Below are 13149 nucleotides of genomic sequence, written 5' to 3'. Positions count from 1 at the left end.
AAATTAAAGAAAGATAGATCTACCATATGCTCAGACCATTCCACTCCTAAGTGTTTACCCCAAAGAAAAGAAGGCATATGTCCATACAAAGACTGGCACATGAATGTTCATAGAAGCTTTATTGTAATAACTAAAACCTGGAAACAACCCAAATGTTCATCAACAGGTGAATCAATAAACACATTCTGGAACATCCATACTATGAAATACTACTTGACAATAAAAATGAATGAAATATTGATACATGCAACAACATAGATGGATCTCAAAATCAGTATGCTGAGCCAAATAAGTCAGATCAAAATAAGTGTACATACCATATGATCTCATTTCTATATAACTCTAAAAACTGCAAACTAATCTATAGTGACAGAAAGCAGGTCAGTGGTAGCCTAGAACTGGGAGGGGTGAATTACAAAGTGGCTTGAATAAACTTTTGGGGGTGTTGGATATGTTCAGTATTTTGATTGTGGTAATGGTTTCATGGGTATAAACACAGGTCAAAACGTATGGTATTGTGTACTTTAAACACGTACGGTTTATCATTTGTCAATTAGACCTCAATAAAGCTGTTACATGTAAACAAGAAAGAATACAACTGAAATCCATATCATCATGAAACAGAAGGATAGGATGGACATGATCTTGTCACTAAATTCTAAAATATTGAAACCAAAGTAATCCTTGGAAGCTTGAATTAAGAAATTCAGGGCAAAAAAAAAAAAAAAAAAGAGAACTAAACTTATAAAATTCACAGAGCAACCACAACTCATTGCCTCCTGGAAGGTTGGTAAATGAACCTGAGGCTGTTTGGGAAATGTTCCTAACATTTTAGGTTGTCAGAACAGTCAAAAAGGACAACGACAATGTCTCATAGCACCTCCCTGGGTATCACCATCAGAGACAGATGAAGCTTTGAGTTTTTTTTTCTCTCAGTAAGTGCTGTTGTATGTCCTATGGGCACCTAAAACTCAACATTTCCCAAAATGAACTCATCTTTTCCCTAAACCCATTCCATTGCCTGTATTCTCTAACTTGGGGAATGATACCACCTCTACAAGACACTCGTTAAGTTAAAGCCTATCCATTCTACCCTTTAAATCTCTCTTGAAACCCATCCCCCCTCCTTCATCATGGCCCTGGTTCCAGCCCTCGTCATTTCTTCTGGATAACTGCCACTGCTCCCTAGCTGGTGTACTTCCTTAGCACTGTGTGGTCTTTTGAAATTGCTCATCTGACCAGGCTATTCTCTTTTAATCATTTCTGCTCTCCTACCCTCCTGCAGAATTTCTTTACTTTGGCTGCACATTAGGATCACTTGAGGAATTTAAAAAAACACCAGTGTTTGGACCCCACTCCCATAGATTTTGATTCAACTATTCTTGGATGGGGCACAGCATTTTTCCCAAAGCCTCCCAGATAATTTTAATGTGCATCTAAGGTTAAAACCACCATCATAAATCAGAGGTTCTCAAAGTCTTCTGGGCATCAGAATCCCCTGGAAGGCTTGTCAAAACACAGAGTACTGAATTCTGCCTCCAGAGTTTCTGACTCAGTAGGACTGGGCTGGGGCCTAAGAATTTGCATTTCTAACAAGTTCCCAGTTGATGTTGATGCTACAACTCCAGGAAGCATGAAATTGCAAAGAACCTATAATAGCCACACTGTAAGAACCGCTGCCCAGCCTCAATCATAAAGTCTATACTTGCCTTGGCCTACCAAAAGCCTTTGACCACTGCTTCCTGTCTCTCCAATTTTATTCCCTACTCCCCCTACCTCACATCCTGTACTCTAGCCATAAAAAAATCACTCATGGTTCTCTCATGATCCCATGCTGTTTCATGCCACCATGGCTTTGTAAATGCAAGGCCCTTTGCTTAGATATGCCCCCTCCATTCCATCTCTCTACACAGCAAACTCTCACTCATTCTTTAAGGCTAAGAGCATGCATATATCACTTCCTCCATGAAGCCTGCACCATCTCTCTTGTGTAGAGTTGGAAAAATGCTTCCCGAGTGCCCTCATCTTCGTTGCACCCTACTGCTGTCATATTTATTCACGCACATATAAGCTCTAGTGAGCCAGGACAGTTCTTCATTCACTTCTGATTGCTAGTACCTAGCATAGGGCTTAACCCAGAGTAAGTATCTAGTAAATGTTTCTGGATAAACTGAATTGGGAATCATCTCATACTGGAGCTAGGTATTGGGGGTTGGGACTCGTTGAAATCCAAATGGGTTTGTTAAACTGGATCCTGTGAGGATGCCAGAGTTACTGGGGTTGCTTGTTTCTGAAAACTGATGAGATCTGAGTGGACAAATAGACAGGACTTTGAGCCACAGCCAGCTCAGGTAACCAGGCCAGTCAACTTGGCCATGGCCTACAGTGGTAGCAGAAAAGGAAGGAAAGGGCCTTCAGGGCTACCTGGAGGTTGGAAAAACTTATATAGCTACTTCACTGTGATGGCAGAACAGCCTGCCTGCTTCTTTGTCCACTGGTCTGTCTGTGTATCCCCAAGCCAGACTCTACCTGGATGTACAGGTACTCAAAAGCAGCAGGATCCCGACGCAGCAGCTCCACAGGGTCTTTGGGAAAGAAGCTTATTCGGAAGAGGCATTTCATTCCGTGATAGTGTGTCCGCTGTACCACCTGAATTCCAGGGATGAAAGGCGAGAAGAAAAGAGATCTGGAATCAATGGCTGGGGTGTTGGGCAGGCAGCTCAGTGGCTCCTTAAGGTGAGGCTTGAGGCAGAGCTAAGCTGTTGTTTCCTATTCTGTCTCCCACCTGGCTGATTCCAATATTACCCTTAGAGGAAAGTAGTGAGGAGTCAGGTCTTTTCCACACTTCTGACCCAAAATAACAGGAATTTTCAAATCACTTATCTAGGACATGACCTTTATCAACCAATGGGTCTAAAGCCCAAGACACTAGACAGGAAAGGAGGGCTCCTGGCAATGGCTCAGGCTCTTTTCTTGCTGTGGGATTCATGCCTTTACCTTGCAGAGGGGCTCAGCCTCAAGCAGAGTAAATTGCTGATTAGAGTAAATCAAAGGTTTAAAATATTATTTCAAGGTACAGATGAAACATCTTGGCACTATATTGATAATTGTTGAACCTGGGAATGGGTAATAGGGTTAATGATACTATATTCTTCCTACTTGTGTGTATGTTTGAAAGTTTTCATAATAAAAAAGTTTAAAATCCCACTTGCAACAACAGACCAACTGAATTCAAAGGGTTGCTTGGGGTTAAGGGAGGTGCTTAGGCCTCCCTCCAGGCAGGATGCCCACAACCTTTCCTTCCCACCAGTGAGTCTCTGTATTGCATTTGGCTGAGAGCTAAACTTGAATCTCTCTTTCCAAAAATCCTTTCATCTTTTTGTGTCTGATTTGGGGTTTTGTTTGGCTTTCATGTAGGCTCTGAAAAGGTATTTCCTCCACTGTTCCTCTCCAACTCTGTCCCACCCTACTTGATAGTACTGATTGGCTTTGATTGTATCTCTGATACTTCTTGGTGCTTCACTGTTGATGAAATGCTATCCAGCAATCCTGGATTTCCCCAGCCCTTTTCCATATGGTGAGGGCTAGAAAGACCGGATACTTTTTCCTACTCTACCTTGTAAATTGATGTGGGTGACATGCTGCCTATTTTTGGCCCTACTCAGCCAATTCCCAACTCCCACTTGTCCTAGGATAAGTGGGAGTTGGGAATTGGCTGAGTAGGGCCCACTCCCTGACCCTTCCATAACAGCCTTCATGCAAAAGGCCAAGTTTTCTCTCAGGAAGCAGAAAAATCTATCATGTGGGGTTTCCAGGAGACAGGAGACTTGCAACTGCTTCTTATCTCAGCATTCTGGGTGCCATGCGGTGAATCACCCCATACTCTTCCCCCTAGAGACCAAGACTAATGATCTTCATGCTCTTCTCAGCTCACAAAGGCCACTGCCAAAAGCCCTCTGGAGGTGGATAATATCAGCTTTGGGTGAGAACTGTGACTTCTGGGAACCGACTGAGCATAGCATCATGAATTTTCCAGACAGTGAGTGCCTTGGGTCTTCTCTATTAGAGGCCACATGCAAAGCTATCTGGAAAAAAGAGTTACTTACATAAGCCAGGGGTTGCTTGTCCTGAAGAAGCAGAAACTTGTGATTCTGTTCTGGTCCGGCATACTCAAGGACAAGAGCAAAGTGCTCAATGTACCTCAGGGAAAGGCGGTCCTGTAATGTTACCATCACATCCTGTGGGACAGAAAAGAGCCTTGAGAGGGAGATTGGTTCTGGCCCTAAGCTATTCTAAGCACCAACATGGGAGGGGGGATTAAACACCAAGAAAAGAAATATAGTCCTGGGTAGAAGTCTGCAACACTGGCCTTTATGGTAGCCCAGGGTCTGTGATCCACAATGAGTAAAGTGATCCATGAGTGCTGCTCAGAGGCCTGGGCCCTGGGGAGAGGTGCAGGGGGTTAGAGGTAGGTGTTTCTGAATTTCACCTGGCCAGGCATATGGCAAAAGAAGGTCATGTCTCTCCCTCCCTACCTCTTTCCTTCCACTCAACACATTATCTTTTAAATGCTTACTAAGTGCCAGGCACTGTGTTGGTTCTCCCTTCACCTTCTCTTATAAGTCAGAAGATCCACTTGGGATTGTCTGTCAACTCTTAGGAATGAATAAAAGCAAAAGTGACTTTTATATGATTAAAAAGTATACTATTTCTGGATTCATAATCTAAATCAAGTGACTTGAGTTACTGGCAAAATGTTCACTTTTGACCATAACTGGATTTTATAGATGATCAATTTAGCAACTTGAAAAATGTATCCACGCAGAGGAACTATGTCATGTGTTTTGTGTACAGTCATAAATCTGACTACTTCTGGGTTCTGTCTGCTCTGCTGCCCTACTTTTAATATTAGGGTGTCTGGAAACATATCAGTAGGGGCTGCACAAATATCAGTTTTGAGACTTCTGCCACTGATTTGCTGTGACTTTGGCTTATACACTGGGCTCCAATGTGTGTGTTCATGGAGTCAGCATCTCTCAGCCCCGAAAGGCTGGAAAGAATCAAGCTTGGGAATATGAAACATCCTTACAACCACAGTTGCCAAACAAGCTCCTTAATGAACACTGAAAGACGTTCAGTTATTCAAATGTTAGGCTGGAAATTGGTGGGTACTTGAGAGCATCTCTTTGTGTTGTCCAAGTAGTCACAGAGGCGCCAGTGTTGCTGGAGCTCTGTCAGGGACAGATGAGGTTTTCTTTGCAGTTTGGCTGCACTGGGATTGTGGACAGCCAATCCGGTGATTGCCAACTGGTGTTACAAGTGTAACAGCCCCTGTGCCAGGCTGTCAATTCACCCAGGTACCTCTCTGGGACAAGTGGCTTGGCAGCCTGTCAAAGCTCCAATAAGTCGCCAGCACACCCTTCCTGGAGTTAGATTGAGATCACAAGCGAGGGGAACACTGCTGTCTTGGAAGGCTAGGGCTACCTGGAAGCCACAATGGCACTGATGATGTGAGGTGGGAGAACTTCAGAGAAGCCTCCAAGGGGAAAGAGAGGGCACTAAACCCTCCAGTATGGAGACAGAGTCCACAATGGACATACCAAGCCACGAATAAACCACCAAGGAGAATTCTGACACAAAGCGATATTCACATCTGGAGAAGGCACATTTGGGCACCTTCTGGGTGGTCTAGTTCTGTTTCAATGCCCCCTCCCATGCCCCTTTCAATAGCCAAAAGAACATTCTATGGCACCCTAAGTAGTATGTTTTGGTCCTAGGTCCCCTGGGGGACCCACCTAGGCCTAAGCCTTTCAAAAAACTTCTCCATTCAGGGACTGTCCCCCTCCCTGCAGAGCACTTAGCATCTCTGACCCTAAAACACAAAATGCCAGTAGCACACCAAATCATTGGGATGACCTAAAACACCTTTAGACATTTCCAAAAGCTCTCTAAGAGTGGGAAGCACCAATCCTGGTTGAAAATCACTGGCAAGACCCATTTTGAGTACCTGATAACTCCTCTTAGCAAACGTTTGCTGGCCCAAGAATTTCTTTACTTATAGGATTGCCTTGGTCCCAGTATGGGAACCTCAGGGTACCTGTGGACCAAGTTAGGTTTTCTGGGCAGGCGCTGTAGCTGCCCAGCAGTTTGGGCAGCATTAGTTGCATTAAAATACTCATTCTGGGGATGGCATTCTTTTTCTGGAGAGAGTCCAGAAGATGCAGGAATGGATATTTCTGTCCCAGAGCAGAGTTGAATCTGGGGGTGAATCATATCATCACTTCTATTCCTAAGGATTAGAGAAAAGTCACTAGGACTTTCTGACACCTGGCTGAGCTGTTAAGAATCACAGTTCAGTAATTGCTCTTCCTGTGAAAAGAATAGCCAAAGGGGCTGTGGCTGGACATTTCAATTCTTGGTTCAGTGCTTGAGATCAGGCTGTTATTTAAAAGGCAAGGCATAGCTAAGCTAATCTCCCAAGAGACTGTGTTGATTTCTATGCATAAACTTATGTAGGTGTCATTGTATCAATATAAATCACTATTGCTTTATAAATGGCTTAATGATTTCATATTCCTTAGTTCTTAAGAGTCCTGAAGGACCCCATGTAACACAAACACAAAGCAGTTCACAAGTGTAAGTGCACACACACGGTTTAACAACTACCAGCACACAGTTGGGCATGCAAACTTCTACCACCACTCTCATCTGCATTTTTGCAGCCTTGTGCTAACAAGCATCCAGAACTTAAAGGCCACCTTACTCCAGTGGCAAGCAGCTATGTGCAGACTCAGAGGAACACAGGACACACAACCGCGTGTACTCTGGAGAGGGCAATGCTGGCCAGGGGAGGAGACTGTATGTACCTTAACAGTGGTCCGACCATCAAATGTGAATGACTTGATCTGCCCATTTTCTAAGAAAACCTTCAGGACGTTGGGGATGAGGAGGAGAGCTTCTTTCTTCATCATTTTCTGTGAACAAGCAGGGAAAGGACAAGGAGAGGGGCTCATTTAAAAGGAGGTAGGAAGCCAGAGGAAGGGTGTGAAAAAGGAGAAAAGGTGATGGAGACAGAGAGCCAAAGGTGTAGGAAGACAGAGACAGAGGAAAGAGCAGATCGATAATACATGGGGACCAGAACCAAATTCCCCAACAAGACACTGAGCCATATCAAAAGCTCGCCTCCATTTGACATCATGGAGCACCCATATTCTACTGTAGTTCAAACCTCCACAGATCAGAGCATAGGGATCACTACATATCCCCTGAAGGGCTGACGAGAGGCCTCCTTTGGAGTCTATCTCACCCACCTGATCTCATCTCTGACATTTTTTAAACACCTGCTACAAAGCTTCCAGACTGATCTTATCTCCTGATACCTCCCTTTCCCTGAGGCTCTTCACAAGCCAAGATCATGTCCTGTCAAGACCTTTGCTCTGCCTTTTCCCTGCCCTAGGCCCTTTCTGACCTGGCCCCTGCCTATTCCTAGTACCCACGCCTCTTTCACACCTCCACACCTCCGATGATTCTTCATTATTCAGGGACCGTCCCACTCCCTGCACAACCCACCCTGAGACATGAAGTGCCAGTAGCACACCAAAGCATTGGGATGACCTGAAACACCCTCAGACATTTTCTTTCTTTTTCTTTCTTTCTTTCTTTTTTTTTTTTTTTTTAACTTTCCTTTTTCTTTTTTTGAGACGGAGTCTCACTTTGTCGCCCAGGCTGGAGTGCAGTGGTGTGATCTCGGCTCACTGCAACATCTGCCTCCTGAGTTCAAGCGATCATCCTGCCTCAGCCTCTCTAGTACCAGCTGGGATTACAGGTGACAGTCACCATGCCTGGCCCTCAGACATTTTCAAAAGTTCTCTAGGAGTGGGCGGTACTGACTCCGATTAAGACATTCTTAATAAAAATTCACTAAATAAAGGCTGTTCTCTTTCTCTGAGGACTCTAAAAGAAAGAAAGAAAGAAAAGCTGTTCCCCCTGCCTTTCTCTTTTCCTCTTTGGCAAACTCCTATTTATCCTTCAAAACCCAGCTCAAATATGTATTCTGTAAAGCCTTGGTCTAATATCATCAAATACTTGGACCTGATCCTTCCATGCATTCCTATAGCAATTTATGCACACTTCTCGCAATGCTCTTACCGTATTTTGTTTTGTTTTGTTTTGTTGAGACAGGGTCTCGCTCTATCGCCTAGGCTGGAGTGCAGTAGTGCAATCACAGCTCACTGCAGCCTCAAACCCCTGGGCTCAAGTGATCCTCCCACCTCAGCCTCCCAAATAACTAGGACTACGGGCATGTGCCACTACACCTAGCTAATTTTTTTACTTTTTGTAGAGACAGGGTCTCGCTATGTTGCCGAAACTCACCTTTATCATATTTTTGAAGGATATTTGTCTTTCACAATCAAATGGTGAAATGAGAACACAAAGACCATGTCCTATTTATCTTTGTAGTCCCAACACTAAACAAAGTTCCTGGCACACATTTGGTGCACAATAAATCGCTGCTGAATGAATGGGCAGTAGGTGCTTGATGTGCACTTATTGAATGATCACTCTCATCCCAACCGTTTCCCTGGGCCAACATCATCATCAGTTCTACAGGAATGGAAAAGCTGCAGAGATAACCAGATTCCTTAATTCACTGGGCATTCACTGAACCTCTACTGTATGCCCAGCACTATGCTAAGTCTCTATGAGAGCTACAGGAGATTTAAGTCCAGTCTTAAATTCTTGTTGTAGTGACTTGGCACACACACATATTATCAAACCAACAGGTATAACATGGCTAAAGTTTCCTACTTAAAGCAAATTGGATTTTGATTTTGAAGGAGACAGTGGGTGTGGATGATTTGAGAAGCCAGATGAGAACAGTCCAGACCTAGAGACTGTCATGGATCATGGACAAAGCATGGGAAGAGGAACAAGCAAATCCTCCTGGGTTGGGGTATGGTTGATGGTGGTGAGGAGCCAAGAGATAAGCTTGGCTGTGGTCAAGCCAAGGTGGGAAATGATGGTATATAAAATTGGAAGAGTGTGACTCCCTGCTTCCCTCCCTGATCTTGAGATGCCTTGCTCCTGCCAGGCCTAGAGGCCCCAGATCCCAGCGGTGGCAGGTTTTATTTAGCACACTGGGTCGGACTCAGATAATTACTTAATTGAATTTGCTTAAAAATAGAGTTGGCAAGGAATGCCCACAGGATTTATTTTTGCTCTGGCTGCTTAATAAAGCCTTGGGACACAAAAGGAAAGGGTTGATAGGAGAGCCTGGAGTCACCTGGGCCTGGACTCCCCCAGGTCCCTACCTGTGATGAGGCTGCTATGGTCCATACTGGCGGCAGCATGGAGGAGGGTGCTGTTGTAACATCAGGTAATTTCACGAGTGCAGCAAGAGTTGGAAGATTGATGTCTATCTCTCACCCAGACAAGAGCCTCACACTATGCCTGGTGGCCTGACTGAGAAAGAAGTAACTCTAGGTGGGTCCTAGCTACTCTGTGGCATTTGCATTCAGATTAGACTGGAGTGGGGGCATCCTTATGCTTATAACCTAGCTGTGCCTGTAGCCTAGCTGTGAGGTATGGAGAGGGGAATCATGGTGGAGGAAGGAGAAAGTGGAGAAGGGGAAGTAGAAGGGAGAGGAAGAGACAAGAGGGGAGGGGAGTGGGGAGGAAGGGAAGGAGTTCTTCACTGGGTGGCCTGCCGTTGATGGATTACTCTGCAATGTTGAGATGGGATAGGATGCACCTGTTCATACTTCCCAAATCCAAGTCATACGTCCTCTGCGTTTTCAAGCACTCAGGACACAAATATCCTCCTGGTTACTTGGACCTTGGGGTCTATTTCACCCTGATTTGCAGGGGCTCCATATTACTCCTTTTCCCCTCTGCTCACCAATTATCACTTCTCTTAAACCTTTTCTTCTAGGATTGACACAGATCCCAACCATCAATTATTCAGACAGCTTGCCCAGTGGGGTCTTGTAGTCCCCTGGGTTTGCCAGCCTTCCTCATGCAGAGATGGAGGAGGGCATAGGCTGAGTTTGGGAATGAGAGTCAGGGAAATGGAGATGGAAGACACCTGTGTCCTCCATCTCTTCTTCTCACTAACTCTACCTCAAATAATATAGAAGTGCCTGGCACCCTGCTGATTTCCCTGCTCTGTCTGGGCCTGCTATCTTCTCCCGACAACTGTGGCTGTGCCTCAGCACATAAATGCCAAGGGCCTCCAGATAGATCTGCCCATCACAGCTATCAAAAGCACACAAGTGCCTGTTAGCTCTAGCTATCCCCTCCATCCCCACTGGGATATTACTAACTTCTGCAGATTCCTGAGGAACTCAGCCAGAATGCATGACTGCTTAACACACTTCTTTTCTGCTCTTCACCTGCCTCTTCTCATTTGCACATCTGGAGCCGACAGTTCATTGCATGTAAACCTCCCGAAGCAATGAGAAACACTGTGGCTGGCCAAGACTCCCCAAATTGGCAGCTGCATGGCATGGGCTGTCAAATATTACCTGTCCTTTGAAACAATACCACCCAGTAGCAGATTTTGTATTGTCTTAATCTGAACCACTTGTCCCCCTCAACATCACTGAGAGGTATCTGGTAGCAGGCAACAGGTATTTATTTTGCCTCCCCTCTAGTGCTAAGAACATAGCAGGTGCCTAATAAAAACTTGGTGACTTAATGAGAGTCTGTATCATTTCCCTTAGGTAACTTCACTCATCACTGCATGGCCTTTTCCAGTCAAGATGTGGAGTTGCAAGATCACTTAAATGTGAAGAGAGCTCAATTTCACCAGCCACTCATTCCCTGGGTCTTCAAGAAGCCACTACTTCCTTCTTGTTTCTATCAAGTAGCAAAAGATGTTTATGGAGCACTTGCTCTGAGTGTAAGCTACTGTGTTAGGGATGGAAATTTCTCTAAGCATCAGAAGGATCTTGAGCGAATCAATATATATATTCCTTCTCCCCACAATACCTGGGGCCTCTCTGGATGTCACATATCCCTCTTCACTTACCACTTTCCCCCCTCCAGCACCTGGACGCTCCCACTCTAATCCACTGGGAAAGCTGTCCACTATAAGTAGCCCCAGAGCAAGAGCTTGACAGCCAGGCAGATTATGGCCAGGGGCTGAGGAGATGGAGCCAAAGCTATACTTACTGCATCTGTTTCTCCAACTGCCACCTGTTCAGAAAATCGAACCTTCACAGGATTGGACCTCAGCTTGGCCTTCTTCGCAGCACTGATGAAAGCAGATTTGGGGGACTGGAAAAAGAACAGAGAGATGGTGAGTTCTCCATATCTAGGGAAAGCCTAACCTTTGTCACGTCAGAGTTAAGATGTCCCAGTACAGGTACACTTTGCATTACTGATCAAGGAGTCAATAAATAAATATTGATTCCCTACGAGGTGCAAGGCAATGTGCTAAATGCTTCCCTGTATAATTGGTGTGTTCTGAAACAGCTGGGCATGAATTGAATTTGGGTAGATTGAACCCCACTATTAATATTCTAGGCCTAGGTGAGTTTGCAAAAGTTCTTTAGTAATAACATACATTGAGTTTTTATATATTTGGTTTTCTTAATGTGAGATAGACCTAAAAGATGTCTTTTTTTAAATTACATCTGAATATAAGCATCCCAAAGAATTTACAGAAATGATCTTATTCATCTCACAGACATGCCCTGCCCCTAGGAAGGAGTTGCATAATAAATACTGTTTTAGATGTGGGAGAAAGGAGACCTAGCACTCCAAAAGGATTTTTCCACAGTTACTACACTATTGGGGAATAGAGATGTGAGAGATTTAACCCAAGTCTCCTGGCTTTCTAGTTTTGGGCTCGGCACCACTTTGTTTATCCAATTCTGTAAGAAATGCCCCCAAAATCAGCCAGGCTTGTATTTTTTTTTAAATTTTTTTTTTGAGACAGAGTTTCACTCTTGTCACCCAGGCTGGATGGTGACAAGATGGCGCAATCTCGGCTCACCGCAACCTCCACTTCCTGGGTTCAAGTGATTCTCCAGCCTTGCCTCCTGAGTAGCTGGGATTACAGTGATGTGCCACCACACCCAGCTAATTTTGTATTTTTAGTAGAGATGGGGTCTCACCATGTTGGCCAGGCTGGTCTTGAACTCCTGACCTTAGGTGATCCACCTGCCTCAGCCTCCCAAAGTGCTGGGCTTACAGGCCACCATGCCTGACTGGCTTTTAGTTCTTGAAAACTCTCCCACAATTTTAGTGGAAGCATGATTAGCAAACACTGGAAACTAAGCCTTTCCTGGGTGCCCCTTGGATTCTAGCTCCCTGCTTAGCTCCATATGGCCCAGCAATCAGGAATACAGGGGTCGTGCTGAGGGGCATCCTCATTGTCTTTGGTGGGGGTGGGGGGCATTTATTCAATCATTTGACAAATTTAGCAAGGGCCTACTACATGCCACACACTGTTCTAGGTGATGAGGGATAGAGCAGTGAGTAAGACAGACAAAACTCCCTGGCCTCATGGAGTGTCCATTCCAGCAGGGATAGACAGACGATAAATATCTTTTAGGTAGTAAAGAAGGACTATGAGGAAAAATAAGGCAGGGTAAAGGACTACGCAAGAGAATGAGTGAGTTAGAGTGGGAGTAGTGAGGGTATTATATTAGCAATTTTGAAATACATAATACATTATTATTAACTATAGTCACCATACTGTGCAATAGATCTCAAAAACTTATTCCTCCTGTCTAAGTGAGCCTTTGTATCCTTTGAACAGCATCTCCCCATTCCCTCCCAACCTTAGCCTCTAGTAATCACCATTCTATGCTCCACTTCTATGATTTTGACGTTTTTAGATTCCGCATATAAGTGAGATCATGCGGTATTTGTCTTTCTGTGTCTGGCTTATCATAATAATAATTATTATTTCACTTAGGATAATGTCCTCCAAGTTCATCCATGTTGTAGCAAATGACAGGATTTACTTCTTCTTAAAGGCTGAATAGTATTCCATTGTGTATTTATACCACATTTTCTTCATCCATTCATCTACTAATGGTGGACACTTAGGTTGTTTCCATATCTTGGCTATGGTGAATAGTGCTCCCATGAACACGGGAATGCCGATGGCTCTTCGGCATACTAATTTCAATTCCCTTG

General features: G+C 44.5%; 1 protein-coding gene across 1 annotated transcript in view; it reads right to left on the bottom strand.

Moving 5' to 3' along the window:
* FRMPD3 (FERM and PDZ domain containing 3) overlaps positions 1-13149 on the bottom strand; it is a 79925-nt gene that overhangs the window by 49135 nt on the left and 17641 nt on the right. The window contains exons 4-7 of the mRNA XM_015127964.3: positions 11173-11277; positions 6867-6974; positions 4107-4238; positions 2530-2649 (exon numbers count right to left, since the gene is read on the bottom strand). Of these exons, the coding sequence (XP_014983450.2) occupies positions 2530-2649; positions 4107-4238; positions 6867-6974; positions 11173-11277 (465 nt within the window). The remainder of the gene's footprint in view (positions 1-2529; positions 2650-4106; positions 4239-6866; positions 6975-11172; positions 11278-13149) is intronic.

Source organism: Macaca mulatta, chromosome X (genome assembly GCF_049350105.2).
Source record: "Macaca mulatta isolate MMU2019108-1 chromosome X, T2T-MMU8v2.0, whole genome shotgun sequence".
NCBI lineage: Eukaryota > Metazoa > Chordata > Mammalia > Primates > Cercopithecidae > Macaca > Macaca mulatta.
This window is presented reverse-complemented; position numbering and strand designations above follow the sequence as displayed.